Raw genomic sequence first — 17,796 nt, 5'->3', positions numbered from 1 at the left:
TTGATAGTCGTAGAGCTTACAGAGTACCTTATTTAAAGGGGGCGGGGCTAAGGGTGGGGTTTGGATGGTGTGTCAAACCTCACCCGAACTGTACAAAAAAGATGTGTGAATTTTCAACCAGTTTTCAGGAAATTTTATTGGATTTTATGCATGAATGTAAATTTTCTGATTTCTCTTGAGCCTGCAAAAGGTTGTTAGACACCTCCCATGTCACTGCATTTAAAACAAATCTTGGAAATGCCCCTAATTAGAAGCAGATTTTATCATTGGCTACCTAATGTTGCAGATTTAACATATGTTGTTATTCAAGGTCCAGCCCAAGTCATCAGGTTATGGCATGAAGTGAAAAAAAAAGACATTAAAACTAGTTGTTGTTATGGCTGCTGTTCAGATACTTCCAGGTTGATTCACTCATTTGAGGAAGGTTCATATGCAAAATTAACCATTTGACCACAGCCCAGGAATACACTATTCATCCTCTTGTGTGTGGTAGTCTGGCATCCTGATGTCCTGCTCTCAAAGTTCCTCTTAATCAGTATGCACACCTGTGACTCACCTACTCATCATCATGCAGAAAAGCTACCCTGGTTTTTGAGCTCTTCTCTACTACATTGTTTTCACTACTTTACTGATAGCCATGCCAGGCCTCTTGTTCTGATGCAATTTAGTTTGCACTTAAGTTTCGATCACACTTTCCATGACGGCGAGTCCGCTTCGTTCCACTCTTGTCCACTCAGGTGCAAGTGATGTAAATTTCCCCATCAGATGATGATCTGTGTGCCTTTTTTCTTTTTTTTGTGATCCTCTGGACTTGGCTACAGAGAATTTATGCTGTAGTGTATCACTTAAACATGCACCCCAGGCAGCAGACTTCAAGCGAACTTCAAGTGAAGAAGGAAGTATGAGAGGAAAGTCTACTCGGGATTCAGGTCTACAGCTGTCCATGTCGGCAGTTGAGTATAATCAAGGCTTTAGTGTCTGCTGTTTATACCAAATCAGTTCGTCTTTACAAACCATCCAATCTTTGCCAAGCAAACCTTCTCCAGCTCAGCTTCAGCCACTCTGCCTTTTCCTTCCATTCTGTCCTCCCACATGCTCCACAGCTCTTCACATTGACCTCTTCAGCAGATTTGTTCTATCAAGTCTTGATTATACTCCATTGCAGACACAGATAGCTGGAGACCAACAGTCAAGTGGTCATTCTTGTTGTATTTCTTTGCTTGGGGTCGACAACCTGGGCCATATGTGCAGCTGGTGACTTGTAATAAAAATTCATATCATAAAAATGATGGTTCAGTAGTGGTAGCATGTTGCTACTACTCCATGGGCAGCTTTGAAATGTGTATCTAATGTATGTACCTGCAGAGATGCGTATGCTCTTCTTGGTCCATCAGCCAGCTGTGGAGGAGAGTGACGTTACAATGCTGTGAAAAATTTACCTCCTTCCTGATTACGTATTTTTCTGTATTCTTTAAACTTTTTAAAATATTAGTGAAAGCTAACCTGAGTAAGGGAAACGTTTAGAGGATCCTCAACAACTAACCTCAGTATTGCTGTCATCAGACAGATGTGAGTGTCACTGACTCATATCGGATTTCTTTTTACCAAGTTTTACAGGTTCCTCCAGAATAAACAGACGTGAACATGCATTTTATATCTACTGACATCTAGTGGTGAGATTTTACACACTGTAACTTTAAGGTAAGCTTTCATGATTTAACAATAAGAAAGAGACCATGGGAGAGTTCCCCAGTAAAAACCACTGCTGACCAAAAATAACACAAAGACTCATATTTTTTTTTCTTTCTTTCCTCTTTTTTTCTTCTTTCATTCCTTTTGTATGGATATTTTAGTTGTTTAAATACAGAAAAAAGAAAAATGCGCGTAGTGACAAATTGTTGAAGTTGATGGTATTGTACAGTGATTCCTAAATGTCAATTTAAAAGAAAGTAATTGGGTCTTTTTCAGTTTAAACCTTTTGCAAACATATATGAGATACTTTTTTTTTTCTTTTTTCTTTTTTCTTTTTTGCCTGTCCCGTTTGGCTCTTTTGCCATCAGAATTATTGTCTAAAGGCAAAGAAAGATGCCCAACGGATTTACTTTACCAAATTGACCATCCCAGCCTTGCCATAATGGTCCATTTGATTCACCTTTTATTGTTTAGACTCATATTTTCCAAAAAGCATCTTGATTATTTGGGAAAATATTCTGTTGTGATCAGACAAAAATTTAACTTTTGGGAAGGTTTGTGTCCCATTAAATCAGACGTAAATCTAACATTTTGCAAAAAGAACATCACATAAACAATAAAAAAAAAAAACACAATAGTGGTAGTGTGATGGATTGGGGTTGTTCAGGTTCTGCATGATTTGCTGTAACAAATGGAGCCATAAATTCTGCTCTCTACCAGAAAATCTTGAAGAAGAATGTCCAGACATCACTTTGTGCCCCAACCATACTTGTTTGTTATGCAGCAGCAAAATGTTATGAAACATCCCAGGTGAAAGCGTTGTAGTTAAAGTCTGGACATAAATCAGATTGTCCAAAAACAAGCTGTTCATACTTTCAAAAACCATCCAGTGTGGCTTAATTAAAGCAACTCTGCAAACAAGGCTAGAATTTGTTCCTAGTGATGTTAAAAAAAACTCATTACCAGTTATCACAAATGCTTGATTACATATTCTATTTTCACATAGAGCCAGACAATAAATGAAAAATAAACAATAAATGAAATCATCATTTAAAACTGCATTTTGTATTTACATGGATTATGTTTGTGTGACTCCGGGTCGGGGATGAGTTCCTGCCCCAAGTGGAGGAGTTCAAGTATCTCGGGGTCTTGTTCGCGAGTGATGGGAGAAGGGAGCTGGAGATCGACAGACGGATTGGGGCTGCGGCTGCAGTAATGCGGACGCTGCACCGGTCAGTCGTGGTGAAGAGGGAGCTGAGTGTAAAAGCGAAGCTCTCAATTTACCGGTCGATCTACGTCCCTACCCTCACCTATGGCCACGAGCTGTGGGTAGTGACCGAAAGAACGAGATCGCGGATACAAGCGGCGGAAATGAGCTTCCTCCGAAGGGTGGCTGGCCTCTCCCTTAGAGATAGGGTGAGAAGTTCGGCCATCCGGGAGGGGCTTAGAGTAGAGCAGCTGCTGCTCCACATCGAAAGGAGCCAGCTGAGGTGGTTCGGGCATCTGGCAAGGATGCCCCCTGGGCGCCTCCTGGGCGAGGTGTTCCAGGCATGTCCCACCGGGAGGAGGCCCCGGGGCAGACCCAGGACACGCTGGAGAGATTATATCTCTCGGCTGGCCTGGGAACGCCTTGGTATTCCCCCGGACAAGCTGGAGGAGGTGGCTGGGGAGAGGGAGGTCTGGACCTCTTTGCTTAGGCTGCTACCCCCGCGACCCGACCTCGGATAAGCGGATGAAGATGGATGGATGGATGGATGATATTAAAATGAGTTTGATCTGAAACCTGTGTGACAAACATGCAGAAAAAAAAGAAATCTGGAAGGGATGCAAATTTTTTTCACACCATCTTATAATATACAAAAAGATGAAGTGAAACTGAGTGAAAATGATTCACTTCAGTCAATGACTGTTCTTTTCACTTCTTCCTTTCCTGGTAAACCTGCTTCCACTCCCTTCGCTGTGTAGTTGTGAGTTTGGAAGACTGCACATGAGTATGTTTGCGTTGGTTCCAAACCTCTCTCTGTAGGCTCTCGATAGGCAAATGACTCAATAAATGGACACAATTGTGATATTTCAAATTAAGCATTATTCTACTTCAACCTTCACCAAACCCCTGGTGCAAGAGGACTGCAATAAAAGTCACAGACTTGTAACATCTGGCATCTACTGTAGTAACATTTATGTGTCTTATTGTGTGTTACTTAATACGGTAAGTCATACCAAAGGTTCTACATAATTCAACAAATTTTCCTAACTGTAGGTACTTTTCATCACTATTTTAGTATTTTATTTTACCAACAGTATCTATATATGTATCAGTATCTGGTAACATTATAATGAAATGGCCACTGCCTGCCACAGGTGCAGTGAAATGTGTTGTAATGTACCAGTTCCAGTAAATCCGTGAAGCCAGTTTTGGAAGAATTTGATCTAAAACAAGTGAGGGCATTAAATTAAAGCACAACTTAAACATGTTGACTGTGATTATGATACAGTCATAGATGGAAGGAAGAGGGTTTCACAGACAAACACAAAGAGTTGTTCAGCACCTGTAAACATGAACAAACAGTACAGCTGCGATACAGCTGCATACTTCTTACCCATCATTACTTTAATCTATAGTCCAGGAATGAAGTTCAGGCCGTCTCATAGCAACCTCACCCACAACCTCCACATTCAGTCAGGTCTCTGATGCTAATCAGACCCTGATTCTGAGAGGCTCATCACATGGTAGGAAAACTCACAGGGGGATATATGATATATTCTTTCAGTGTATATATCCAAGCAGTATGAATTTTATTTGAGCTGCAGAGATGAGGGAAAGATTCAGCCTGTGTATTTGTTTGATGTAAAAAGCAGTGCAAAATATCACACTGAAAATTTTTACGAGTCCTATTGAGTACTCAATCTGTTCATACAAGGAAAAGTAAACAAAAAAAAGAATTTAAACATTATTATTATTATTATTATTATTATTATTATTATTATTATTTAAAAAAGTGGAATTCCAAAGGGAAAACAGAAAATATGACAAAGGAAAAGACAAGACTGTATACATGGAGGACTAATTACACAGTGATACAGATGTAGGAACAGGGCTCGGTTGGAAAAAAATTAAAGCCAAACAACCACTCACAAAGGAGTAAACTCAGATAAAGGAAGTAAAAGCACAGAAGACTCACAAGGAAACTCAGTTACTATAACAAAAGCAGCCAGAGAAGACAACTCCCCCTGTTGGACAACATCTCCCACCCCATGCAGCAGACTGTGACAGCACTGAGCAGCTCCTTCAGTGGGAGACTGCGGCACCCACGGTGTGGGACGGAGAGATTTCGCAGGTCTTTCCTCCCCACTGCTGTCAGACTCCATAATAAAGACTTTAACTGATCAAGCACACACATCCATACATATGCAATAATACTAAGTGCAATAATCCTTTCTGTCATCGTTGTATTTTTACTCAGTTGTATATAGTATTTGTATTCTATTTTTATCTTATTGTATATTTATTTTATTCTATTCTACTGTATATAGTATTTTATTCTATTCTGTACAGTTGTGTACTGTATTTATTCTTATTGTATTCTAATTTTTGCCTCATAACTTTTGCACTGTCCACTTCCTGCTGTGACAAAACAAATTTCCCACGTGTGGGACTAATAAAGGTTATCTTATCTTATCTTATCTTAAAACTTTAATGTTTTATGATGTTTTTATTTCAACATGCTGACATTAGCCTGTTTTTATAACAACATGCCAGTGTCTAACTTTTGACTTATGACACTAAAGCATTACATACTAAATGGTATATTTTATTATCTTTACCCATGTGAGGGAGCAGAGCTGACTGAAGTCTTTGGCTTTTATAAGCCAGAAAAACTTGAGATTTGAAGATATATTCATACAATGTGGGTTTAGGGTATTATTGTAGGGAATAATAGAGAGGTAATTGTACTGAAAAAATAAAAATAGTGTTGTATAATTCTCTCCATGCCCTTTCATATCATATATTATTCTCAATATGGCTTTATAAAATTTTATTTCAAGGTCAACATTGGGACTAGTTGCTTGACCCGATTTTCATCAAAATTAAATCAGCTCGAGCCTTTATTACCATTTACAATCACACAAAATTTGACCACACTCCCTGCCTTTGGTGGGGGAGAACAAACCAGGAATATGAAGCCATAAACACAGAGATAAGTCAAAGGGAGGGACAATTAATTAAGGAGTAAAAATAAAGTCAAAACAAGATTCAATGAATTTTTTAATTAAATGCCAGGACACATCAGCTGATGGCTCAACTGATACATTTCAATGCATGAGGTTGTAAATCCCATATAGGGTTGGCTGTTTAAGTTGTTTTAATATGTCCAATATTCTTGGAGCTAGATCTCAGACCCACAGGACTTGTCAAATGCCAAATGTGAGGGTGTGCTCTCTTTGTCAAATGACTGTTCTCTTGAACTACAGGCAGACAAACTGATTTATTCAAAGATTTGTCTCAAAAGCAATGCTGAAAACTAAATGCACTGCAATAGCAAGATGGAGAATGTTAATATAAGACACAGCTGGCAAAATGAAATTCTACTAAAGTAATAACAAAGATAAAACTAATAAATTTCTTGTTGGCCATATGCACAAAAATTTGTGTCCATTCATCAAAGGTTTTCTTAAAAATATCCTGCTAAAGTGCATTTTGATTAGCATGACTTTCAAAACATGCTCATGCTTGCTGTTTGCTTGAAGGAGTTACTCAAACCTTCAGAATAAAAGCATCACAAGTTGAGCTAAAAACAAACATATACATTATAGATGCAACTTAAATAACTGGATCCTGAAAAAGTTAAAGAAATTATATAAATGGTGTGAGAAAGATTACTATGACAGCAGTTATGGGGTAAATATTTGCGTACTGTATTGCACACTTTAACGAAACTGAACGTGTGTGCATATACATCAAGTATCAGCTTGGCTAAGTTCAGCTCCCTTTTCATCTTACAAAATTGGTGCCCGCGTTCAAAAACACGAAGAGCTTTTGTTCTTTTTTTTTTTTTAAGTTAAAGGTCAGTAAAAAATTGAGTTATGTTTATGGATTTATATTATTTACCTCAAGACCTCCAGGGTGTTTATTTCTGTGCGCATCAGACTCCTTTGAAGAACAAAACAAAAGCAAAAGTTTTGCTTTGAGGGTACTGAAAAGTGTGAGATGTGCTCACCCATCCCCTGTCTTCCAGCTTCATGTCGCAATAAAGTCGGCTCTCTAGCATTTTGTACTTTTGCTAAAGGACCTTCTAAGAGACTAATTCATTCAAACATGGGAGGATTAATGGATAAGAAAAAATAAGCAGGCTCTTCATTACAGTGTAATGGGCTTCCTGTTCAACACCAAACACTCTGGCTGCCCTTTGATTATTTATGTTGATACTGACAAGACAAGAGCTCTCGACAGTCGCATGTTATTAAATAAATGAATAATAACAAATGAACAAATTATTCATCCTCACAGAAGAGCAGCTTCTCGTGTTCTCAGTTATCAAAAGGGTTTAAAATATAAAACATTTGCTGCTGCCTGTTCTTTTCTTTATGTTCAACATCACCTGCATGATGTTTACAAAAAGGCTGAGAGGAGCTTTTTGAGATTCATCTGTGACACAAATAAAACACAATTTGGTTCATTTCTTAATCACATTAGGCTTTATTCCCATCAGATCTGTTACATCTATCAAATGTAAGGGCTGTAAATTAGGAGAGCCATAAATGTGGAATCAGTGCACTGAAAAAAAATCCTACTTCAGAACCTTGATAGTGAACATTTCCAAAGTATTAAATAATGGTGTATGTGCAAGTAACACCTATAAACCAAAATCCCAGGCTTCAGACTGCTCTGTTTCAGACACCAGTCTCCACTCTTGGATATGTATGATGTCACTAAGAGTGGCTATCCCTATTATCTAGGCACCCCACACCCAACTGCTGGCTAAAGCGTCTGTTTACAGGGGGCAGCCAATCAGAAAAAAAATGTGGTTTAATGGAGAGCTAAAGAAGGTAAACTAAACACAAACATGGGATTGTTATGAACTGTAAATCATGCATAGATACTTCCGTGGAGGCTAAAGATAAAACTGGGGGCCTGGAAATGATCATTGTAGGTACAATAATACACAATGCCTTCGGTTCAATAAATGTATTTTCCAATGCTAGCACTATAATTGCCATACGGTTACATTTTATCAACATACATATCACTGCTGGTCTTGGTTTATTGGGTGGGAAGAATGTGTGAAGAATATTTTCTTTTCACATTTTGGGCCCCTTATGATTGTAGAAAACTCCCTTTTAACTAGAAGAAAGCCCTGGCAGAACTAGTTCAAGGAGGGGCAACCAACTAGGGGTAAAGTGAGGAAGCCAGGGCAAAGGCAAGCTGTGAAAGAGAGCCTTTAATAGGTATTAATAATTATTAATAACTAAAAATTAAATGCAGAGTGGTGCATAAAATATAGTGAAAATGGTGAGAGAAGAAGAAACACTCAGCACATCATGGGAAGCCCACAGTGCTGCATAACTAAGGAAAGATTTGGGGTCAGCCAATCCTGCCCCAATGCTTTGTCAAAAAGGAAAGATTTAAGACTAATCTTAAAAGCAGAGAGGGCGTCTGTCTCCCAAATCCAAACTGGGAGGTGCTTCCACAGAAGATGGGCCTTAAAGCTGAAGGCTCTGCCTCCTGTTCTACTTTTAAAGACCTTAGATTAGAACAGCATTCTGATAGAGAGAGTGATATGGTACTATGGCATCTTTAAGATAAGATGGAGCCTGATTATTAATGACTGTGCATGTAATGAGAAGGACAGGCATCAGAACTACTTCACAAATCATTAAAAGCCAGTCAAATTATTACTTCTGCCAAGGAGCTTATGTTTTTGTAGCATTTGTGTCAACATTATACTAATATGACATAAAACCACCAAGAATATCACCTTGTGTCTCATTTCACTCTTGTCAATGTGTGTGCCTATGTTAGAGTAACTTGAACATTTTCAGTTTGATGAAACTGTTTGGGTGAGTTGCACAAACACATGACTTTAAACCACGAGACTGGAGTTTGACCCCTGTGGTAGAACTTTTTAATTTCCCGTTTGGCTAAGTTCAACCATCAAAACCACTTAATTAGAGTTTTAAAATATTCTAATATTAGAATTTGAGTTAAAATGGCTTCATATCCTTCGTATTTTTTTTGTGCATATTTGTCTGCTGAAGAGATACTCAGCTCTTATCCAGTTTTTGTTTTTCATTATTCAAGCTGTGGTTTGTGTTTTGTGTGTTCTGTGATTAAAAAGTAAATGCCCTTTAACAGAAATGTCTTAATTTCTGATTGCAGATAATTGTTTTTCCCATAAAGACTGATAAAAGAAACACTGAATAGGAGATTCCACTAAGTTAGAGAAACTGTGTAAAACACGTCAGGAACTTTGACTCTGTATAAACGCACTCTGCATTATCTGATCTTTGTATTTTCACCCCTTAAACACTTCACTCTTCTCTCAGTTGCATTTAAATTTCAAATGAGCTACTTTTCATTAGCATTTCAATTTGATGTGAAACAATGGCAACTGTTGAGCTTTTTGCATGTTTTTCTTGTTTTGGTGACATTTGGGAATCATTGATGTTGTTAAAGGTTATAACAGTATTAACATGAAAACTGACAGTTGACAAATCTGTTTAGGATCGCAGATGTGAATCGTTGGGACAAAGAAAACTCTAGAGGAAAATTAAAATAAAAAAAAAAATACTAAATTGTCCCTTAAAGGTTAAAGAATTGTTGTATGGAGAGGGCTGCTTTCAGTAAACCTCCTTGCTAGTTATTTTCTGACTGAATAATCTACAGCCAGACAACTCCATGTTAACAACTGTCAGCTTGAAGCACAGCATGTTTTTAAACAACAATTCAACATGTGGTAACCAAGACTAGTCAGACTAGCTGCTTTAAAAGAAATTAGATCTCTTTCAAATTTGGTCTGCGTTACTTTGAGTCATTTCTTTAGCATGTCTGGGCAGTTTCTATGAAAACTGACAACAAACAGGGGACGGTGTTGAAACAGCAGCCTGCAGCCTTTCATCTATTTCAGGAATTGATGTATTTTTTCCTGTTTTTCTTGTAGCAAAAAAAAAGTGATATAGTCTGACACACTTCGTAAGAACAGCAATGCATGACAAATGATCGAGTATGTTACACATTTTTATGTGTATTTACTCTACAGTTTAAAGAAAGTGTAATTTTCACAGAATTGTACACAGTTTAATGTCTACACCCTTACGTCACCCATACAGTACTCTTGTCTTTGTAAAAACAATTTTGGCAGGTTTCTGGTCTGGTCTGCTACAATTTTCTCAGGAGTGTGATGTCCCAGTAAATTCATGCCAATGTCAGACTGTGAAAGGCTCTGAGAAACAAAACCAAGCACGGCTTGTGTAGAACTGAAAGCCTCTTCTCTTTAAAAACTACATGTCAACAGTTTGCAAAGCTGCACCTAAACAGCCCAGTCACTGGGTGGTTTGTTCAGAGGGCTTTTTGAACAGTATCCTTTGGGCAGACAAGATCAAAATGGACATGTCTGGCCATAATACAGAGCACCATGTTTGGTGGAGACCTATCACAGTATATCCTGTCATGGAACAGGACAAGCTGCTTGCTCTCAAGCCCACCAGCAAATCTGTTTTAGGATGTCTGAAAAAGAAATCATCAAGTTCTTTTAATGACTATGTCAAAGTTCAGATCTCAACCTGATTGAAATGCTGTGGCAGGAACTTAAGAGCCCTGTGTATAAACAAATCCCTGTAAACCTCAATGAACTGAAGCAACGTTGTGAAGAAGAGTGGGTCAGAAGTCCTCCACAACAATGTGAGAGAATTATAAATCATGTGGTATTATTATTATACCTACACACACAGTATTGCTCCTTTTTTCACACCCTAGAGTTCAGTCAACAGCTTCTGCTGCTTCTCTTTGGCTCTGTGCTGTAGGTTTCCGTCCTCATTCTCTTTGTCAGGCTCTTGTGGTGCTTCACTATGAAACTCTGCATATGGAATTAATTCATATTGTGAGCAGATATAGGTTATTAAGAGTAATGAAAACGGACAATAGCTATGTGCTGCTTGAAATATCCTGTAGAACAATAGTAGGGGAAATTGTTATTTGATCCTGTTACAATCAGTAAGCCAGTGAATTACAGATTCTCCAACTCATTATGTGGCTACACAGTCTTGCAGTGCTGCTAGATCCTCCTACTGAAGAAGGCACAGATATGGCCTGTCAAGTTTGCCAATGAACACCTAAATGATTTACAGAAATCGTGGGAGGAAATACTGTGCTCAAACACAAATCAAACTCTCTGGGATCAACTCGATCTGCTGTGTTTGGAGAAAGAGAAATGGTGTTTATGACCCAAAGAACACCACCCCCACAGCCGAGCATGGACGTGTAATCGCTATGCTTTTTGGCTGTTTTCTTCTAAGGGTAGCAAACAACATCAGCTCTCACACTTAGGCCCAATGGATGGTGCCATGTAACATAAAATCTTGGCTGAGACCCTCTTTCTCTCTGCCAGAACACTGAAGGTGGGGCATGGATGTGTCTTTCCAGGATGATAATGACCCAAAACATACCACCAAGGTAACAAAGAAGTGGCTAAAGAAGAAGAAATTCTAAAACCTTTTGAAAATCAGTGGATAGGACTGAAGCTTTGCCATTTAGCAAATGGCAGCCAAGATACATAAAGGATTTAGAGAGTTTCTGTGAAGAATAGTGGGTCAAAATCCCCCCTGTGATGTGTGAAAACCAGGTGACCGACTACTAGAAGTATCTTTCCGCCGTGCTTGCCAATGCAGGTTTCCCCATCAAGTAGGGTTTTGCTTGGGGATCAAATACTTATTTCACTTTTAGTTCATAAATTTTTTTGTAATGCATTTTTTCTTGATTTTTGGTTGATATTCTGTCTCTCTCCATTAACCCTCTCAGGCTCAAATTGAACTTTTTGTTGCTAATGCACAACCAAGTCCTGCAGTGGTACTTATGAGTAAAAAAAACCTCATAAAATATGTATGTGGGGTAATCAGGTTGTTAGTTTTTAACTGTTGCAAATCTGCAACGCCTGCCTTGAGAGGGTTAAAATGAAACTACTGAAACTACTGCATTTCTGGGACTGTTCATTTCTTTGTGAGCAAACCAGAACAAATTCAGCAGGGGATCAAATAATTAATTCCCCACTGTACTTGTGAATCAACTTCACAAAAGCAAATCTACATTAAATCCCTATTTTCTAAAAGAAATGCCTGAATAATATGGTAGGGATTTATTTTAATTCAACACACAAAACTGTCATAAAGATAATGAATACATTTAGATGTGTAAAGGGGATTTGTTAATCCCAGTTCACAGGGCAACACAAGCTTGTTTACAAAATTCCATAGTCAAGTACAGAATAGATAACTGCAATATATGCAAAACATTTGTAAATGTTTAATACATGGGCCTCACACTGGTTCTTTACATACTAAGTGACAAATGGACCTGCATATATTTAGGTGCAAAGACACGCATTGATACAGCTGGCAGCACACCACAACAATAAGAAGATAAGGGAGAGTGCAAACTTGTTGATGCCAATTAGCATCACAATATTTATTTAATACTGTTGCTTGTTGTTAGATCTCCTTTGGCTGTATTTTAATGTTTCGAATCAAAACGGATGTGTTTGCCATCAGGCTTTCTGTGATCATTACCTCTTTCCTGCAGGACTGAAAATGTAATGATACAAACATGTCCTGCATAAAAAAAATCCTTTGTAGTCTGGAATAATTTTGGTGGATGGATGAGGGGATAAGATTTGCTTAGTTTTTAGCATTATACGTTAGTCTAAATTCAGGGAAGAGACGATGAGGGTTAATGTGATATAAAGAAAAAAGAATTTGCTACTATGTACTTGAAACACTGAAAGTTGTCGATATTTGTGCAGGAATTCAAATATTCTCGCTTCATGGACCTCTAGTCATGTTGAAATTAGGATGCAATGGAAGATATACTTGCACAGTCTGAAATGCTCAGTGCCCACAGATAAAGTAAATTTTAAGCTGTTTATATTATCTTGTTTCCATGTAGTAAATGTAGTCCTTTGTGGGGAAAAAAAGAGAAAAAAAATGGACTGTGGTGTGTGTGGATCATTGGTGTTGGTAAAAAGTGTGATTTATCGCAAAGTATAGGCCACTTCAGACTGTTCAGCACACTAAGAGCAGAAGTTCAGTTGTTATTAACATTTGTAGAGCCATGTATTGCAGAGGCTTAGCTGTAGAGAACGAGCTCTTGACACAACTAGTTACAAAGGCTGGACAATGTCTTGAGGCAAGCTACGCACACAAAGCATGCATTACATAAAATCCCCAGTGTGTCTTAAAACAAAGCATTTGGAAGAACGAATACATTTTGTTTAGCGCACATTGTAACAAGAGCAGCTGGAGACTTCATAGCTCCACCAAGACTAAAAACTTCCTCCACGTTATGCGTAAAACGAATCACTGAAGGATATGTGGCTGCAAAATGTTTTGTGATATTTTCTTGATAACATCAAGACAGTGTCTCCCATTTTTTTCTTAACTCAATTCGATATGTATTTATGAAGATATGATCCAAAGTGCTGCGATAAAGAATCCTTCCAAAAAGTCCTGGATCTTGAGCATTTCCAAAAGTTAATAACTTCTCATTTGGGCCTTGCCCCCCTCTGGTAAAATGCAAATCCATTTATAACATTTTGAGTAATCATGCAATCAAACAAACTGAATCAATCACATAACCTCCTTTGGCGAGGTAACTGAGATCATGAACGCATGGACTAACAGACTCTACTGATATTTACAACATAGGTGTTACAATACTGTTTCACAAAGTACCACAACTATTAAACCACACGTAAAATGATTTCACAGTAGTTATTTTTTAACAGGTGCAAATAACAGAAAACCTAAACATTGTCATAATTAATTTATCATGCACCCACAGCCAGTAACAATGGACCGATAAAACACGCACAATCACTGAAACGCTTCATTTCTTCAGGAAAATTCATGAAGAAATGCTGAGAGCTTCATCATCTGTCATGTTGGACCTGTGGGTGATGTGATAACTGACTTCTTCTTGCTCTGTGACCGGTTCATTGCACTCATGGGTCGAATTCTTCATCACACTGTAATACATCGGCACATTGTACTCGGCCTCCCTGTGGCCCCAGTGGCACTTGCAGAGCTTTTTAAAAGCAACACGAAACTTCTGCGACATGAGGTTATAAATGATGGGGTTGATGGCACTATTGGTGTAGATGCACATCCGGCAGAAGAGCAGGAACCAGGTGTTGTGGTACGGCGGGTCAATGAAGGAGTTGACCACTACTAGCGTTCGGTAAGGCATCCAGAGCAGAGCGAACAGGATGACCACAACAGCCAGCATCTTTGTTATCTATTGAGACAGCAGAGGAAGGAAATAAGGAATAACAATGAGGAAGAATACAATTATGTGAATTATCTCAGCAGACATACTGCATGCCGTGACTCAGAGTTTACTGTCAAGTGAGTGTTGTAGAGGATGCCCAATATGAATCCATGACGCACATAAATAGCTCTAAGGCTGTACATAAGGACAGGATAGTTTGCAAACATGCTTGCAGTGAGAATAAAAGACCCTGTCAACCACAGTGAGAAAGTCTGCTATCACAGAGAGCCAAATGATAAATAATACATTGATATGAAGATCATAGCACTCAGTTTAAGTCCTTGAAGACATTCATAGTGCTTACTTTTGCTAGTTAGCCCTGAAGACATTTGTTAATTAGTCTCATCAGTGAAAGCTGACGGGAATTGTTGGTACCTTTTGGCTATGAACAAATAATTTGGACAAATGAAAATTTTGATCAATTGTTTCCTTAGGCTAGATGAAAACATAATTGAAGAACAAAACAATTACAGCCCACCTCGAGGGGGATGTGAGTGGCCAATCCAAATGTCATGGCAAACACTCTAATAGTTTTCTATTAGTTCACTCAAAACTACAAAGGTCAGGTTAGCGGGGATGGCAGAGACTGGTTTCCTCCTCTGGGAATACTCAGCGTGTTTATGAACTATCTTGTCAGGCTGTTGAGTTATTTAGCTGTGGTATAGTCAAACCCATCCACAAAGCCACTTTGAACCCAAACAAGCACCCTATTAGGACTGAACCTAAATCTGTTTATGGATTTTTATTCAGAACCACTCAGAAAAAACCCTTTTATTACTTTTATTTCCTTTTTGCTCTAAGCTTCTTGTCTTTATAACCTTAGCAGTACCTGTTTTCTTGCAGAGACTGCACCCTTGTTGGCCTTGTTGGTGGTACTGGAGTGCCCCTGGTGAACTGACCCGCCTCCGGCTCGGTCGTTAAGATGCGAAGGCAGAGGGCTCATGAACAAAATTCTGGCAATGAGCCCATACAGCACAGTGGCCACAATGAGAGGGATCACGTAAAACAGAGTGAAATCTAGGAAATAAATTGGCATGTAGAGGCTTCTGGAGACACGGTAGCCACAGGTGACGACCACCCCGTTGGTATAGACGGTCTCATCTGTGTCCACTAAAAAGAACCACATCGTGCAGTAGAGCGAGGTAAAAATCCACACTCCAGCTATGATTCTCTTGGCTCGGGAAACAGTGCATATGAACTGTGCCTTTATGGAGTGACAAATAGCAATGTATCGTTCAATAGTGAACGCTGTGATGGAGCAGGATGACACGTTGATGCCCAGGTACTGAAGATAAGTTATACACAAGCATCCCGTGTAGCCATATATCCAGAAGGCTACAACATCAGAGATATTAGGCAGGCCTGCAGCCAGGAGCACAATGAGGTCTGCGACAGCCAAGCTGACAAGGTAACAGTTAGTCGGGGTCACCATGTGTTTAGTGCGCAGAACAACCAGCACCACCATGATATTCCCAGCAATCCCAACTCCACAAATGAGCATGGTCAAAAATATCGTTATGACTTGTTCTTCAAGAGGGTTCAGAGGCATTTCTGTCAGATTTAGAACCCGACTGACATCCTGAAAGGTGGTTGTGTTGTTCTCCATCTTGCTCAAGTCCAGCTGCCAAAATTCAGTTAATCTTCAGGGGCAAAATGGGAATCCTCAAGGCAAAAATGTGGAGAAACAAAATTATTAGACAGCAGTTTTGCTTGCAGGGTGTTCAATATTACAATTCTTTTCGTAAAAGCCTTTAATTCTTGTCTAGATTTTAAAAAAGTGTAATACTCTCTCTCCCAGCTACAGTTTAAAACCAGTGTACGGATGCGCCTTGATTAAAAGGGGCATATCATAAGAATAATTTAAAATTAGTAAATAAATAAGCAAGAAGTCAAATTGAAACAACAGAGACCGCCTGAAGGTTTTCTGGTGTGACAGCCTAAATGCAACAAAATATAATAATACATTATAAGATGAACAAACATGAGCATTGACAAATTGCTTTTGTTAAACAATGACCCACACAATAACCTTAGCCAATTAAGTTCAAGCTAGTTTGGGTTAAATGAGGCATTTTGTTAAGGTTACACTTTTTAAATAACAATACTGTGTGAAATGTTTAGTCTAGCGCTTTGTTGATCCATTCACTCACTTTAATCTCCTCCCTATATGGACTCCTGTTGCAATTATTCTGGCACAAGGCTTGAAAACATCACTTTGTCACACTTCATGAAATAACTGTAGCAAGCTCAGTAAATGATAATAGATTTTAAGAAATAGTCCTAACAGCCATCAATGCACACATTAATAGCAGCAACTTGATTTAAAAAGGTGCTACAATTATGCTTCTAAAAAGCTAAACTCCCATCTTCATAAATGCTAATGTTGTCTTCATTCAGTTCATTATTAAACACTGGTTTTATTCAATGCTTGGATGTGATAAAAAAAAATGTAACCCTCAAAATTGAAATGATTGTTCTCCTCTGCATTAAAAGCCATCATGCAGACTAAATCTATAATTTCCAGCAATGTAACCATTTAAAATCATCTCACAAGGTAATGCTGCAATATACATTTAGGGTGATCAAAAATGTGAGACTTTCCCAGTTCTCCTACAAATGCCAGACTCTTCGGGAAGGAACAAAAATGCACGTTCGGATTTGATTTAGTTCAGGGAAATAAAATAATGAGATGATAAAGGGAAAAAATTGGCAGCTTACCATCATTTGTGAAAGGCAGTACCCAGGTGCAGTATCCCAGGAAATATAAGTGACTGCTTAATCCTCTTTCAGAGTTGCTCCAGTCGCCCACATCTGTCTCACTCGCTCTCTCCCTCTCTCTCCTTTCCCAATATACTCCTCCCTCCATCTCACACCATTATATCCAAACCCACCTCCTACAGTCACCACGTACAAATCAATTTTATCTTACCATCCAAGCCCTGAACATCATGTCAGCTTCTGTGGCTATAACCCTGTAATTACTGAAAGAACAGCGCAGGCACCATGCAATTCAACACACCATCCACTGGAATGATTGAACATGCAATTAAAATAGCACTAATTGCTGTATTAAGTACAGCCTTTGTGGACACCAGATGTAATTTAGTTAACTCTTCTCCTTGTATAATTTACATTAAATTCTCCAGTTTTCTAAAGTGTGTAGAATTAGAATAATTCTTCTCCCCAGAGGGACAAACAGACACAGACATCCTAAGATTAAGAATCTTGCTATTCCCATGATGCACATTTGGGAACGTTTTTACAGCTTCTGGCATTATACATGTGAGGGTAGAGCTGATACTGTTAAATAGTTGCGCTCCCCATAGCAGAAAAAATGATAACACTGGTCATCCACAAAATCAGAAGTGATTGAAAACAGATTAAAAAGCTTTTTGACCCTCTGTCTTTGGACAAGGCTGTCACTGAGAATACTAATGCACGCAGATTCTTGGATTTTCAGTCTGCAGACTGCGTGTAATGAATATGTAACAGTGTCAAAGAAGAAAAAAACTTACAGAACAGGTAATTTTCTGATTGAACTGCTTCATGTTATGAAAGCTTAATGAGGA

At 38.6% G+C, this 17,796-nt stretch overlaps 1 protein-coding gene across 1 annotated transcript; it reads right to left on the bottom strand.

Moving 5' to 3' along the window:
• Positions 1–12,032: 12,032 nt before the first annotated feature.
• On the bottom strand, positions 12,033–17,047 carry LOC101465378 (thyrotropin-releasing hormone receptor). Its single transcript, XM_004554628.2, has 3 exons — positions 16,946–17,047; positions 15,057–15,889; positions 12,033–14,194 (listed from the first exon to the last, which is right to left on the bottom strand). Exons 2-3 carry the CDS (start codon positions 15,831–15,833, stop codon positions 13,805–13,807), a joined length of 1,167 nt encoding a protein of 388 aa, XP_004554685.1. The 5' UTR covers positions 15,834–15,889; positions 16,946–17,047; the 3' UTR covers positions 12,033–13,804.
• Positions 17,048–17,796: the final 749 nt, after the last annotated feature.

This window comes from Maylandia zebra, linkage group LG20, assembly GCF_041146795.1.
Source record: "Maylandia zebra isolate NMK-2024a linkage group LG20, Mzebra_GT3a, whole genome shotgun sequence".
Lineage (NCBI taxonomy): Eukaryota > Metazoa > Chordata > Actinopteri > Cichliformes > Cichlidae > Maylandia > Maylandia zebra.
Note: the sequence above shows the minus strand (reverse complement) of the source record. Positions and strands in the feature narration are given on the sequence as shown.